Source organism: Dipodomys ordii, unplaced genomic scaffold (assembly GCF_000151885.1).
Source record: "Dipodomys ordii isolate 6190 unplaced genomic scaffold, Dord_2.0 Scaffold203, whole genome shotgun sequence".
Classification (NCBI taxonomy): Eukaryota; Metazoa; Chordata; class Mammalia; order Rodentia; family Heteromyidae; genus Dipodomys; species Dipodomys ordii.
The window spans coordinates 324,288-339,681 of record NW_012267419.1 but is presented as its reverse complement, the minus strand read 5'-3'; the positions used below and the strand labels follow the sequence as shown (position 1 = coordinate 339,681).

General features: G+C 41.8%; 1 protein-coding gene across 2 annotated transcripts; it reads right to left on the bottom strand.

Annotated features, from left to right (window-relative positions):
• Positions 1-886: 886 nt before the first annotated feature.
• Positions 887-5,320, bottom strand: Armcx2 (armadillo repeat containing, X-linked 2). Of its 2 annotated transcripts, XM_013035075.1 has the most exons (5): positions 5,237-5,320; positions 4,894-4,954; positions 4,278-4,380; positions 3,888-3,962; positions 887-3,557 (listed from the first exon to the last, which is right to left on the bottom strand). In XM_013035075.1, the coding sequence occupies exon 5, from the start codon at positions 3,426-3,428 to the stop codon at positions 1,281-1,283; it is 2,148 nt and encodes a 715-aa protein (XP_012890529.1). In that variant the 5' UTR covers positions 3,429-3,557; positions 3,888-3,962; positions 4,278-4,380; positions 4,894-4,954; positions 5,237-5,320; the 3' UTR covers positions 887-1,280. The 2 variants fall into 2 exon arrangements, with proteins under 2 accessions (XP_012890529.1, XP_012890530.1); XM_013035076.1 differs by lacking the exons at positions 4,894-4,954; positions 5,237-5,320 and having other exon boundaries at positions 4,278-4,565.
• Between the last annotated feature and the right edge of the window lie 10,074 nt (positions 5,321-15,394).

The window sequence follows — 15,394 nt, the reverse complement described above, 5'->3', positions numbered from 1 at the left end:
CTATGCTGACTTTTCCTATTCCAAATGAGAGCTCATTTGGCAAATGTACTGTCTCCACAATTGGTTTTGACAAAGGGATTTTTCTCTCCCATGCACCAGATCATACTACCTCTTTATTGGTCCACAGTGAAGTGTCAGGTGGCAGATTTAGGTGATTTACCACTCTTGTATATCTTCTGTAAGTAGCATAACTTAGCATTTCCTTTAGGTACATCTTCACCTTACTTTTCATTATTTTATTCTTAATTTATTACAAACTTCTATAAAATGTTCTAATTTCCAGTCTCTACCTTTAAGTCTATTCCAGTTCCAATCCTTCTGGCACATTGCTGTCAGTTTATTGTTCCTTTTCTTTTCACACACACACACACACACACACACACACACACACACACACACACTATAAAGGTGTTGAACAGAAGGGTTATAGTTACATAAGTCAGGACTATTTCTTTTTAGACAATGTTACCCCTTCCCTTGTTCTCTCCATTTATTTTTCATTTTCTTAATTTCCTATTTCTCATAGAATGATATTATTTCATCTTGGGGGGTCAAAATCTTCCTTTTTTCCTCATTCTAAATTACCATCTTTATTTACTCATCACTCCTCCCACAACTTCTATTCCAAGCAACATGGCTTCCTTACTTATCATAAGAACAGAGTTCCCTATTCCTTGCCTTTCTTTGAGCCATTTTACCTTTCTGGACTGCCCTGCTATGTCTCCTTTCAGCCCAAGCTTAAGTGTACCATTCTTTATTAAAGCTTTCTCAGAAAACTCTGCTTCCCTTAACCAGACAGCATATATCTGACAATAAGCAAATGCTAACAAACAGCAAGTACTGTTAGTTCTCTTTGTAATTTTCATTTAAGCACAAGAACAGTTTCTTGTTATCTGAAACATACACTTTTATTGATGATACACAAATGAAGTCTTTGGTGGATATATTCAAGTCAAAACAAGCAGAGTAGGCCATTCAGGGACAGGCTCACAATCAATTCACATAGAGGAACTAGTAAAAATATTCCATCCAAGCAGCAAATTAAATTCACAAATGTGTTTTTAGTACAAGAGGACTATTTGGTATTCATAAAATGGTTCAGCTTAAAGCTGGCGACTGTCACAGATAACATCACACTGGATGATACATTATTCAAAACTGGCAGCTGAAAAGATCCCTTTTACTATTTAAACAAATGGAAAAACAGTAACTTCCAATTTTCAATATTTCCCTACCACAAAAACCAAGAAATTCAAGTCTCTTAAGAAAACACATAGCAATCAGAATTTGTTCACTAATTTTATAACTTTCACTTTCACCAGGAGGTCATGATGATTTGCTAGGGCTCGGATTTTCTTAACACACACTCCAGATGTAGTACATAAGTAAAAGAGGGAACCTTTGTTGAATTCTCTGTAGTTGAACACCTCTGCTCTGAGATTGTCATAGATAATCTCAAAGAGAGTGAGAGCATTAATAAGAATTTCTGATTCCACGTAAGAATTATACAAGGAACTAAATGATGATGGTACTTGGGTACTGAGAAGTTTTTTTAGCATATCTGGATTTTCAGCGAAATTTGAAAGTATTTTCAGAATCTCAACCTTGATTTTTCCACCTCCCTGAGATAACAATCGGAAAAAGTTTGCAATTGAATTGACGAGCAGATGCTGGTAGTCATTAGTAATAGTCATATTTGTTAAAAATTTTAGTCCAACTACCTGTACTGCTGAATTCAGGTTAGAAGCCATAATATCATCCATCACTTTATTCATATACACCTGCAACCGGCCCTGGTTTTCATAGTTTTCACTCAGGTTATTCATGGCCATTAAGGCTTTTTCCTTAATATGAGGATCAGTTTTGTTGATCATGTTTGCAATAATTGGGAGGCCTCCCAACTTGCGAATTGTCTCTTGATTACAGGAATAATTGGCATTGTTGCTCAGGGTGAGCAAAGCTACTTGTTGGATGAAAGGATCATCAGATTTCTGAAGCAAGGCAAGGACTTTCCTGAGGTCCCGGACACCCAGAATCTCATCAATTTCATAAGGAAAGGGGCGTTTCTGCATTGCAACAGATCTTTTCCCCCTTCCTCTGTGCTGAATCTCAGGTTCAGAGTCTGAATCTGATTCTGTGTCAGTCCACCCGGACTCCCCTTCCTCAGAATCAAGGACCTCTGCTAAGAAAGCCTGTCCTCCATTAGCAGAAGCTGCAGCAGCTGCTGCAGCCCCATCCCCAGGGCGGAAGCCCATTCCTAATTCATCTACTTCAACCTTATTTTTCTTGTTCTTGCCTTTGCCTCCATTCCGGGACCTGGTTGCTCCTTTGGCACCACCTTTGGGTACAGCTCCAGTAGCTGGCCCAGCCTTAGGTATAGCCCCAGTATGAGCCCCAGGGGTTGCTTTCTTGGCAGCTGCTGCTATCCTAAGGGACCCTGAAGTCCCAGGGGCCTCTGTAGTTCCAGCAGGTGCTGCTGCTCCAGCCGGTGTTACAGGGAGAAGTGCCTCAGCCACCTCTACAAGTGCCTTTCCTGAAGCCCCAGTGGCCTCAGTAGTTGCTGCCACCCGAGGAACCTCCACAACCTCTGTGGCTGCTGGCATGTGAGACGTTCCTGCCCTGGGAGGTGCTGCTGCCTTGCCAGGTGTTGCTGCCTTGCCAGGTGCTGCTGCCCTGGGATGCGCTGCTGCTCTAGGAGGTACTGTTGCCCCAGGAGGTTCTGTTGCCCTGAGAGGTGCTGCTGCTCTGGGAGGTGCTGCTGCCCTGGGAGGTGCTACTGCCCTGGGAGGTGCTGCTCCCCCAGGAGGCACTGCTGCTTTGGGAGGTGTTGCTGCCCCAGGAGATGGTGCTACTCTGAGAGCAGTTCCTGGCTCGGAAGCTGCTGCAGCCTTGGGAGGGGCTGTGGGCCCAGAAACCTCAGTTGTCCTGGGAGCTTCTGCCACTTTAGGAGCATCAGCTATTGTGGGGACCTCTGCAGCAGTGGCAGTCTCTGCCACCTTAGCAAGTGGTACCATTGCAGAAGCTGCTGCAGCTCCAACTACTGATTCAGCTTTAGGCCTAACCCCAACCTCATCTTTCTCCTGGGTCTGACTTCCTGCCCCACATTGAGCCTCTGTACTGGATGCAGCTGGGTGCGCTGCCTCAGCCCCAGCCATATCAAAAGTGGAGGCTTCCTCTTGGGCCTGGTCTTCTGCCTCAACACTGATTGGCATGGGAGGACTGAAGTCTGGCCCAAGGTCAATTGTGAATCCAGCCTTTAACCCAGCTCTAGCCCTGGCTCCAGTTCCTGCTGCAGCCCGATTCTTGGGCTTGGCCAGTCTCTTCTTCTTCTGGTCTTTTCCCCTGGTATATTTGTAGACACAGTACCAGGCACCAGCCCCAATCACTATCCCTGCAGCTACACAGCCAGCATCCCGAACACGGCTCATGGTACAGCTGGAGTGATTCTCTGATCCAGGGTGTGGAACTGGCCTGCCCAAATGAGATGAATTCACTTCAAGGTGAGGGTCTTCAGCTCAGATCTCGAGTTCTGCCAAGGTTTTGTAGCTGAGCAGGACCTAGGGGAACATGTTTAAATTAAACTTGGCACATTGGCTTACTGTTTCTAACAAGGCCAATTTAAGAGACAGTTTGAGGACACAATGGTAGTTGGGTGGGCTACCACCTAGACACAGGTGCCAAGGCCTATATTTCCTTATTTAGAGGCTAGGTCATGTCTTCAGATCTATGTTGTCCTCTCATGGCCAATGCCTGCAGTTTCCCTGACCCTAAATGAGCGAGTGGGGTGAGTATAGTACAGAAAGCTGGTGTAGAACAGGCAATTTCAGATTCAGCTTAGATGTTTCTACCCCTACCCAAATGTCCCTAGACAGTGCTCAAGCACATACCAGCTTCCAGGGATCAGTAGCTGCTTGCTGTTTTCCACTGTGCTTGTAGGTACACAGAGCCTAAGTCTGACAGACCTGTAGATGGATCACAGAACGTTTTTGAGGCTTTGGTGGACAGATTGTGGTTCTTTCTTTTTATCTTGATTTACATTCCTGTGGGCCAAAAAGTTCCCCCACTCTGAGCTTTTCCTTTTCTCCTCACCCATTTTCCCTTATCTATTAACTAAAAAAGCAGATGCCACACCCCTTGTCCTGCACCAAAAAGTACAGGCTAGGCATAGGTATGTTAGAAAGTAAATGCAGGAGGATTCATTGGTTTATAATTCTGTTCTGGTGTCTGCTACATCCACACCAGGGGTTCCTCACACAATTTCCCTCCAAAATACTGACCTTCAAGAATTCAGGGAGGCTGTTTCTCCTTCCTTCAGTTCAGTTAGAGCTTCAGTCTAAGGGTGGACCTGAAGGGCAGATACACAGACTGCAGACAGAAAGCCTGGGGGACAATCAGCACTCAGGACCAGTGTCCAGTAATTGCTTTTGAGTATTTATAAACCAGAATGTACAACGATCTCGCCTATCAATCCCTACAAATTTAAGGCTTTCACTCCTCACATCCCACTCCAATTCCCCCTCCCCAATTGCTTACAAGCTACTCACTCAACTGCTCCTTCCACTTTGCCCCGCCCCGGCCGCCATTTCTTCCAGACACACTGCCACACCCCTCCTTCTGCACCGAAGCCCTTGGTGGGAGGGGGCGGGGCGAGGGTGCAGGCAAAGCTGGAGCAGCTGCAGCAGCAAGGGGCGTTCTTGCCAGCAAATTCTATGGTCTCCCTCCTATTGTCAGACATTCTTTATTCCAAGGTCTCTAGGCCTTGCATCATTCCGCAGAACAAGGGCTTGTTAGGTTCAGAATTATGATTTTTCGTAGGTTCTTTGCTCTGGGCTCCGCCTCTCACCCCCCTCCCCCGAAATCCTCCAATAACCGCCATTTCTCCTTCTAGCATACCCGAATTCCTTTTCCACGATAAAAAAAGATGACGGTGAAGGGCTGTGTGGGCCAGAGGTATCTGGAAAGCAGTGTTGGAGTTAGTGCGGCGATATAATAGTAGATTCACCTCCCCACCTCCCACCCTGATCTCCTGTTGAAGCCCGGCAGCACCAAACTCGCCGTCCCTCCTACAGAAGGAGGCACACCCATTTCCTAGCATCCCCAAGGGGCAGAGGGCTGGCCCGGAGAGGGGAGAGGGCGGGGTCGGTGGCAACGGGAGGTATCTGGAAAGCGCGGGTGTCATTGAAAGATTCAGATTGTTTCCAAATTGCTTGCCCGCCCCCCATCACCCGTTCCCAACCTCCCCGCTGGCCTTGCATGCGCGGCTGCCACGTTTATTTCTCTTCACTCCTCTGCATACAGGACCGCGTGTGGGTGCAGGCCTGAGTGCTAAAAACAAAAGAAAAACAAAAAACACTGGTAGAGGAAGCAAGCAGATTTTTCAGTAAGCGTATTTAGATTTTTCTTTTCGTTCCGCCTCCCTCTTTTCTTGTCGCCTACCCAAACGAACTGTATCTGATAGCCAGGGGTCTGGAAAGCCCACCCGGAGCGGTCGAGGCAGAAGCGTCCGCACCCCTAGTCTACCCCATCCAAGAGGTCCCAGACCATATTCACACTCACCCACCTGCCGAGATCTGGGGTAATTTTCTCCTCCTCCTTCTTCTCCTCCTCTTCCTCCTCCTCCTCCACGCCCAGCAGTGCGGAGTGCAATGGAGGAGTTTGGTACCCGGTGGAGGACTGGGGGCCTGTGGTCAGAGCTTTAAGTATCTTTGCCCACGTCAGCTCCTGGTCACGTGAGGGCTGCGCTGCCAGTAAGCTTGGATCCCCCAATTTCCACTCCCACCAAGAGCAGGAGCCCCCTCCTTTTTTCGTACTCCCACCTCACCCCACCACATTAGGTCCTGTCACTCATCCTTTGCCTCTGTAGTCCAGGAAGCCCAAAGTACACTTTCCCTGTAAGAATTTGCCTTTCACTGGTTCCTGGGAAGGTGCTTCACTTTTTAAAGAGCTACTGACAATTTTTAAAATTTATTTTATTTGTTCTTTCGGAATTTTCTTACCTTTTCCTGGGTTACTAGATATTCTTGCCTCACTCCACCTTCAACTACTTACCTGGTTAGTTCCAACCATTGCCCTTGCAATTGACCTTCTGCTCTAATAAAAATAAGGCATTGATGTCACTAAGAAGACAAGGAATGAGTTTGAGACAGCTATATATCTAGAATATTTGTGGTTTGTTTTTAAAACCTTTAACTCATTATGTATATATTTGCCAGTCCTGGGACTTCTGGGACTTGAACTCAGGGCCTGGGCACTGTCCCTGAGCTGCTTTTTCTCTTTTTCTCAAGACTAGCACTCTATCACTTGAACCACAGTGCCACTTCTGGCTTTTTCTGTTTATGTGGCACTGAGGAATGGAACCCAGGACTTCATGCATGGTAGGCAAGCACTCTACCACTAAGCCACATTCCTGATCCAACTCACTATATTTTTACAGGAAGAAAATATTACAAAACAAGAATTCAATGTAGGAGATGGTAAGAAAGGACAGGCATTGTTTGTTGAAGAAAAAGAAAGACTATTTCCAATTTCTATAAGAAAGCACCATTAATTGTAGTTAGTGTTACCACATAGAAATCAAATTCTATTGGCCTCATAGAAAATAGCTTCCACAGCATACTGACATATTTGAACATCTAAAATCAAAAATTTTCCCAATGAAATTAAGCATATTTCCATATAATCTATAAATTGTTCCATGAAGATAGGCCCAGTTGTCCTGTTTTATCTGTTTTGGACACACAATATCCTACTTTTTCCTCCTACTGAGGCAGATTTTAAGTTGGATAAATGTAGATCTTATTTTGTTAGAGAAATTCGTTTAACATTTCTAAACCATTGCTGACTGTTGTGTGAATCTCCTGAAATCTGATGCCTATAACCATAATAGTTTTAAATATCTGTCCATGGATTAAGTTCTAGTTTAATGAAAGCCAATGCTATGAGAAGTACAGGACACTGCAATCCTCCTTGCCCTGTCAAAAAGGTTAAAGATGCTGTCCCGCTACTCCCTTTCATATTTGTAAACTTTAAACTACTCCATTCCATTTTTGTGTTTTTAATCAAATTTTGCAAAATTCTTCAGTAAAGTAATTTGTATTACATGTTAAAATTTTCTCAAGTATTTCAGACTCATTCTGGATTGAAATGCTATCTTTTGAAGTACAATTTCTGGTAGGAAATTTTCTGTTTAAGAGAAAATGTATTATATTTGTAAATTTTGCAATTTTTTAGGTGATGCTTTTGATTTGTCTAGATATATGGTGTATTTCATTGTCTAAAAATAGTCTTTCACTTCTTCCTTTGCAATTTTTTTTTTTTGGTCCAGTTGTGGGGCCTGAACTCTGGGCCTGGGCGCTGTCCCGCAGCTCTTCATCTCAAGGCTAGCGCTCTACCACTTGAGCCACAGTGCCACTTCTGGCTTTTTTCTGTTTTGCTTGTGTGGTGCTGAGGAATTGAACCCAGGGCCTCAGGCACGCAAGGCAAGCACTCTACCACTGAGCCACCTTCCCAGCCTGTTCCTTTGCAATTTTTATGCCACTTTCTCTTTTCTTTTCTGAAGACTTTTGAATGGAGGCAAGACATGAGTTGTGTGATGTTGGTAGTTCACAGGGAGGTAATGAATTTGACAGATAAATGAACTTCTGATATATTCTTTGTAAGGTTAAAGGCATTTTCCTTGAATTTAATTTAATCAAGAATTAATAATTAAATTACACATAATCCTTTACTAAATAAAGTTTCCCCCATTTCTATTTTACTTGTCATTTTTAAATAAAGAATTGTTGACTTACTTTGTCAAATACTTTGTAAGGGGATTTTCATCACTGGTTTGCTTTTGTAATGAATGATACAGATAGACCAGTCTCCCTGTTATTCTTGTCACTCTATAGTTTATTCTCAAACATCCAGACATGATGAACTCTCTGCATCCCTCCTTGTGTTGTTTACAGTAAATATAAATGTTCTTACTACAATTGACAAAGCTCTACATACTGTGCTCAAACCTTATTACATTTCTGCTTTATTTTCTATTGCTCTCTCACTAGTCATCTGATTTCCTTGATATCTCTGGACTAGTCCCTTCATGGAGCATTTGTGTTTGCCTGCATCCTATCCAGGATGATCTTCCCTTATACTTGACCATATATTCCTTACTAACTTTAGATTTTCTCAAGGGCAAACTTTCTTCATATTACATATATAGTGTATATATATATATATATATATATATATATATATATATATTACCTGTGGGGTATATATTCATTGTCTAAAGTAATGGCTTCATTGTGACATTTTCAAACATGTATGTAATGTATTCTGATCATATACACCCTCTGTTATCCTTTCATTTCTCCCTTGCCCTCATTCTATATCCATCCACTTTCCTAATAGTACTCCTACTATCATATCTTCTATTTTTTGAAAGAAATTTTGCAGATGAGGATAAACATGCATATTTGTCTTTCTGAGTTTGGCTTATTTTGCCTACCATAATGATCTCTAGCTTCATATACTTTTCTGCAAGCAAATATAGTTTTGTTCTTTATGGCTGAATAATACTCCAATACATAAGTATCACATTTTCAACGATAACTTTTCTAAACGGTCATCCCATCTTGATTTCATGTTATCTTTTCCTGCCTTTTATTTTTCTTCTTTTGTACTTAACATAATCAGTATTCAATACATTTCATTGATCTCATTAATTGCTTATCTCTTTCACTAGAGTTAAGGGCCATGGACTAGAGATTGGGGACAAGTTTTCTCACCACCATAGCCACAGCATTGAGAACAATACCCAGCAAAGAGTAGGTGTTCAGCAAATGTTCTGAATAAGTAAATTATTGAATGAATGGCTTCCTAACATTGAGCTATCCTTGTAATCCAGAAATAAAGCCTACTTGGTCATAGCATGTTACCAGAGATATAAACTCTAAGAAAGTGATTGGCAGGTGATAAGATGTAGGAAATATTAAGATATTCTTGAGTGACTTATGTAAAACTCAAGTCTTGAGAACTATTGCTTCTGATACATGGCTACAAAATTACTGAATCTTGCCAGGAACTGGGGGCTTATGCCTGTAATCCTAACTACTCAAAAGGCTGAGATCTGAGGATCAGAGTTCAAAGCGAGTGGGGGCAGGAAATTCCTTAAGACTCTTATTTCCAATTAACCACCAGAAAACCGGACGTGGTACTGTAGCTCAAGTGGTAGAGCACTTGCCTTCAGCTGAGGAGCACTGAGACAGCACCCAGGCCTGGAGTTCATGCCCCATGACTGACAAAAAAATGATTTTTTTCTTAAATGAAAGTAGTTCTCCATATCCAATAATAAAATGAATGCATGTTTGTGTGAAAAATAAGAACAAAAGAATATTGTTAACAGGTCACAGAATCTATTCCTACCCTCTGCTCCTTTTAAAAAAAAATTGTGTTTTTAAGCCAGGCGCTGGTGGGTCACGCCTGTAATCCTAGCTACTCAGGAGGCTGAGATCTGAGGATCGTGGTTCAAAGCCAGCTGGGGCAGGAAAGACTGTGAGACTCCTATCTCCAATAAAACCGGAAGTGGCGCTGTAGCCCAAGTGGTAGAGCGCTCGCCTTGAGCTGAAGAGCTGAGGGACAGCGCCCAGGCCCAGAGTTCAAGCCCTACGACCGACAAAAAAAAAAAAAATGTGTTTTTATTATCTTTAAGTCGATATACAAATGGGTTACCATTAATCACATCAGTTTATGGATACAATGTATGTTGATGGATGATGTCATTTCTTTCATCATTCTCCCCCATCCTTCCCAACCCAACCTTTGCTTTCTTTTTTGGTACCCCCGACATCTCCAGCTACACTAATCTTCAGGACTACAGAGGTGGACATTGCAGAGGTGGATATTAGTAAGTCCAAAGAAAAGGAATGATGAGAACAGGGAAATGGATGAGGTCATTTCCCAGAGAAGTAGAAATGTCCCAGTAGCCCAGGAAATGATGCTGTGTCTTTCAAAAAAGACAATACTTTGTGTGCAAACACTAAAAAGAACAAAAAGTACTGTACTCTGTATGATGGTGGAGACAGCGAACTTGGACAGTGTGGTGTGCATCAACCTCTGCCTTACTAATAATGGCAGGAGAAATTTGAGATCAGAAATCATCAGTGACATGGCTTTATCTAATTAGGACCCCAGGTACTAACGTGTGGCTCTAAATAGCTGCTCTTGTCCAGGTGCCAGCTTCCTGTTTCCTTGGAAGTGACAACAGTGGCCAAGGAGAAGGACCAGGTGGAAACCTTCCCCATTCTTGCGAATTGGCATGAGGGTGGGTGTTGATTGCAGTCATGTAGTGTGGTCAGAGGGCAGCAGCACAGTTTGTAAAGTTGAAGACAGTTTTCTGCTTCTCCATGGAACATCAGAGACAATCCTGTTTCTCATTCTATCCCTTGTAAAAGATAGGGCAATGCCAGCAGCAGAAATGGTTGGCAGTGATGACCTGAAAATTTGGAGGGAAGAAAGCAGTTATCAAGTAGTAGAGTAAAGGGGGACTGGAATATGAATCAGGTTTGACAACCTAGATCTAAATAGGAAAATTTCAGGTTTTGGACCTATCTTGGGATGTTGGAATATCCTCTGGATATTACTGTTTGTTTCTGTATGGTGCTGGTCTGTCCACCAGTGTTGGTGATGCAAAAAGAGGAGAAACCCACAGCCTCTTTTCCCTCTTCTCTCCCCCATCCACTTTCTTCTAAATCCAGCTTACAATAGCTTCAAAAGCTCACCTACAATACAAGCTCATTATCGTGAGATTACTGAGACAGATTACTGAGTTATTAGTATGGACAGTACTCAGAATCTGTGTGCAAAGGCAGCAGGACTGATGGTGGGTGCTGGTGCCTGGCACTCCATATGCCCATTGACCTGTGACAAAGAAGCTGTACATGAAGAAACCATCAAATTAAAGAACATCAATTCTGACTATAAAACATCCAGAACATACAGAACACTGTAAAGAAGAAAATAGAAATGAGTCACCAATAATGACCACTCTGTAAAGCTATGGATGTAGTTGATTAGTTTTATTGTATTTCCAAAGAATTCTGTTTTTCTTGTTTTGTCTTTTCTTTTTTGGCACTGGGGATTGAACCCAGGACATTGCACTTGTTAGGCAAGTGCTTTGCCACTGAGCTACATCCTAGCTAGTTTCATTGTATTTCTACTGTTCATGTTGTCCTGAAATTATTTCTTTTCGGTTTGTGTTGCCAGATATGGCTCTGTGTGTGTGTGTGTGTGTGTGTGAGAGAGAGAGAGAGAGAGAGAGAGAGAGAGAGAGGATGGGGAGGGAGAGTATGTATTGGGACTTGGACTCAGAGCCTAAGCATTTGCCCTTAGCTTATTTGCTCAAGGCTAGTGATCTGTCACTTGAGCCACAGCTCCACTTCCAGCTTTTTGTTGGTAAATTGAAAACAAGAATTTCACAGACTTTCCTGCCTACGCTGGCTTTGAACTGTGATCCACAGATCTCTTGAGTAGGATTAAAGATGTGAGGGCTAGGAATGTGGCTCAGCGGTACAGTACATGTCTAGCATGCATAAAGCCCTGGGTTGAATTCCTCAGTACCACATAACCAGAAAAAGTAAAAAGTGTCCCTGTGGCTCAAGTGGTAGAGTGCCAGCCTTGAGCAGAAGAAGCTCAGGGACAGTGCCCAGACCCTGAGTTCAAGCCTCAGGACTAGCAAAAGAAAAAAAAAAAGATGTGAGCCACCAGCTCCCGGCCCAGGCTTATCCTTTTTATTGGTGCAAGTCCTGGGGCTTTAACTCAGGGCCTGATCACTGTCCTTGGGCTTTTGTGGCAAAGTCTAGTGCTCTACCACTTGAGCTACAGTGTGGTTTTTGGTAGTTGATTGGAAATAAGAGTTTCATGAACTTCCCTGCCTGGACTGCCTTTGAACTGTGATCCTCAGATCTCAGCCTCCTGAATAGCTAGGATTACAAGTGTGAATCACCAGCACTTGGTTTATTATCCCATCTTAAAGAAGTAAATACTGCATTCTGGCAATGTAAATCTACTTCTTATGATCTACATACGATCTGGAATGCTTAATTTTAGCATTACCAGCTCTGTAACCTATTCGTGTATACAATCTACCAGGATATGGCGAACATCTTCACAAACAAAGGTAAAGAAGAGCACTTGAGCTTCACTGATCTCCTACTAGTTATCTCAGAAATGCTCCCTCTAAGAAGCTAGTGTTTTTCCTCGTTAGCCTAGAATCAAATCTTCTATTTCTATATATGCATTTCATGTGGAGAGTGCCTGTAAAATTTAGTGAAAGTGGGGCTGGGAAGGTGGCTCAGTGGTAGAGCGCTTGCCTTGCATACATGAGCCCTGGGTTGGATTCCTCAGCACCACATAAGCAAAAAGAAAAAAGCTGGAAGTGGCGCTGTGGCTCAAGTGGTAGAGTGCTAGCCTTGAGCTGAAGACCTGAGGGACAGCGCCCAGGCCCAGAGTTCAGGCCCCACGACCAGACCCCCCCAAAAAAAATTTAGTGAAAGTGTATTCCGGGTGTAATGAGATTACAGACTAGTACAAAAGTTTGAGGAAAATTTAGAAGTAGGATGTGTGGCACTGACCCACTTAAAACAAGTGTTAGCAGATACTAAAACTGACTGTCAGCTAGGCACAAGTGGCTCCTGCCTATAATCTTAGCAACTCAGGAGGCTGAGATCTGAACAGTTCAAAGCTACCCTAGACAGGAAGTCCATGAGACTCTTAATCTCCAATTAATCACCAAAATGCTAAAAATGTAGCTGTGGCTCACTTGATAGAGCATTAATTAGCCTTAAGCATAAGAGCTCAGAGACAGTGCCCAGGCTCTGAGTTTAAGCCCCAGGTCTGGAACAAACCCTGACTGCCAAACAACTCTCTGAATATCTTGAAACCAGTTGAAAAGTTGCTAAAAGCAGGGCAATTTTTTCTCAGCTATAAAACTCAACATAACCCAAGAAGCAATGAGAGGATCTTAAGGCAAAGGAATGCTGCTACACTAATAAATGGGCTGCTCAATTAATTTAATATCAGCGTGGTAGCCCTGGGCTCTTGGGAAAAGATAATACCTTTGAGGTATTTAAATATTGAGTCTTCATATTACTAATATGGAAGAATAAACAGCTATATTTCTTTTTGTGGTTGCCTCACTCATGGAGTATTGCCAAATTTTATGAGACAGGACACCCGGAAGTCAGGTCTGTGGATTATTGCTGAGATGTGTAATGTCCCAGATTACAAGCTCATTTCAGGTATCATAAATGAATGCTTCTGCAGTAGGCCAGAGGAAGAGTTATCTTCGTTATAACTGCAGCTACTGGCCTCTCTCTCTGAAGTATCTCATGGCTGTCATGTCTGAGATTTGCCATAGCTCCAAGACATTATTGAAGTAGGGCACAGGTATCTCCTTCATTAGTAGTTCCATTTCTTTATATTCACTAACCCCTTTCCAGAATAGTGAGTTTTAGTTGACCGAAGAGAGAATGATATCTCTTTAAACCCAAGTTATCTTGTTCAACTTCACAGAGCAGGTCCAAAGAGAAGTAAACTAACCAAGATGCTAGGACAGTGGTGACCCATTAGGTAAGTCTTTTCTTATTTTAAAAGCACATAATTAAATGCTGAGAAAGTGAACTGTAATTCAATTTCCTTTCCTTTCCTGTTCTTAACTGGTTTTATTTATAATAAAAAAAAATCATACCTTCTAAGGTTGTGAGATTGTTAAAAAAAACCACAGCACACTATAGGGAACAATGTGAAAATCCATAAAATAAATCTAAATAACAAAACTTTCCAAATCCCAGATAATGACCTGTTTTTTTTTAATTCAGTGCTAGCATTTCTCTCAGCTATGTTTTCATAATTCAAATTGGTCATAATAGATGGATCAATTGGGAAGACTAATTTGTATTTTGTAAAGAGTGGATAGTAATAAGGACATCAAATTCTGGAACCACTATTACCTGCAGTTGAAAAAAGCCCTAAGATTTCACTACAGAGTTGAGATGTTAAGCTTTGTTTATCCTAACAGTGGGTGATAAAGGTGATAACAATTGATCGAGTGTGTAGGTAGCTTTAAGATAGTGGTAAAGCTGTTTGTGATAAGGAAAAGAAAAGCTGTTACTCTGGAGCAAAAGTTGCAAGTAATCAAATCCTGAATTTATTTACTGAAGTCTGTTTTATAGCCATGTACTTATACCTCTTACAAAACCATTATTTTTGAACTATCTGTAGCAAATATAACTGATAGTGCAAGATTCAACTTTTCAAGACCTTGATTCCATTTTTCCCTCTTGAAACAAATGTTTTTGGAAAAAAATTTTTTTAATGTGTGCTTCTTTGAGATGCAAATACTACTTTATAGGAGAGCATGATGTACTGGTGAGTCATGTGAAACATTAGGTAACCATGACAATGCTGACTACTAAGTAGAGAAGTGCCTTTTTGTTATCTACATCTAGAGTACCTGAACATCCAAAAATCCATAAAAATACATTTAACATATTTCAGTTTTATTTTAAAGGTGAGTCTAGATCTGTTCACTGTTTCACCATATAATCAAAATCTCATCAAGATAGATTGGGGGATTCTAAGTTGACATGCTAGAATGCATGGACTTCCCATGCTATATGATTCAGAAGATGAGATAGTTTTCTTGAGATAAGAAGTTCTTATTTTGGACTACCCCAGCCAACATCCAGAACTGGCCTATCAGTTTCAGAATGTTTCTGTGGCTTTCTCCTCATCTAGAAAGTATAAAGTTGATAATTAATCATGGAAACAATATCCTTCTTAGGTTTCCTGACATCTAGCAGAAAAACTGAAGCCTCTAGATTGTCTTAGAACAGGCATGGTAAAAATAAAAGAACTAAAAGTTATTACAATGGTAATGAATGTAATAAAAGTTTTGGGTTAACTATTTCAATTTTTACAAAATTTCAGTGGAGATATATATAATGTTAGAAATGAAGAAATAGGGATTCAGAAAAGTTAAGTAATCTTGGCCAAGGTGCATTCAGCTAGAAATTAGAGGCAATGTGAACTGTTTCCAGAACCCACACTCTTCACCACTAGATCATGTGACCAAAAAAATCATCATTCACAGGCTCTATAGACAAAGATCTGTACTTCTTCATGACAACTGGTTTTTGTTGGTGTTTTGGTGCAGGAGAATCATTTCAGGACCCATACCTTCTTAGCTCATCATCAAGCTACATGTATAGCCTTTTCATGACAACTTTTGACTACATACATCATGTCTGATTACACAAATGATTGTTGGAAAATAAAATGGATTTTTCATCCCCTGTAATGTTTTCTTTTTTTTTTTTTTGTCGGTCGTGGGGCTTGAACTCTGGGCCTGGGC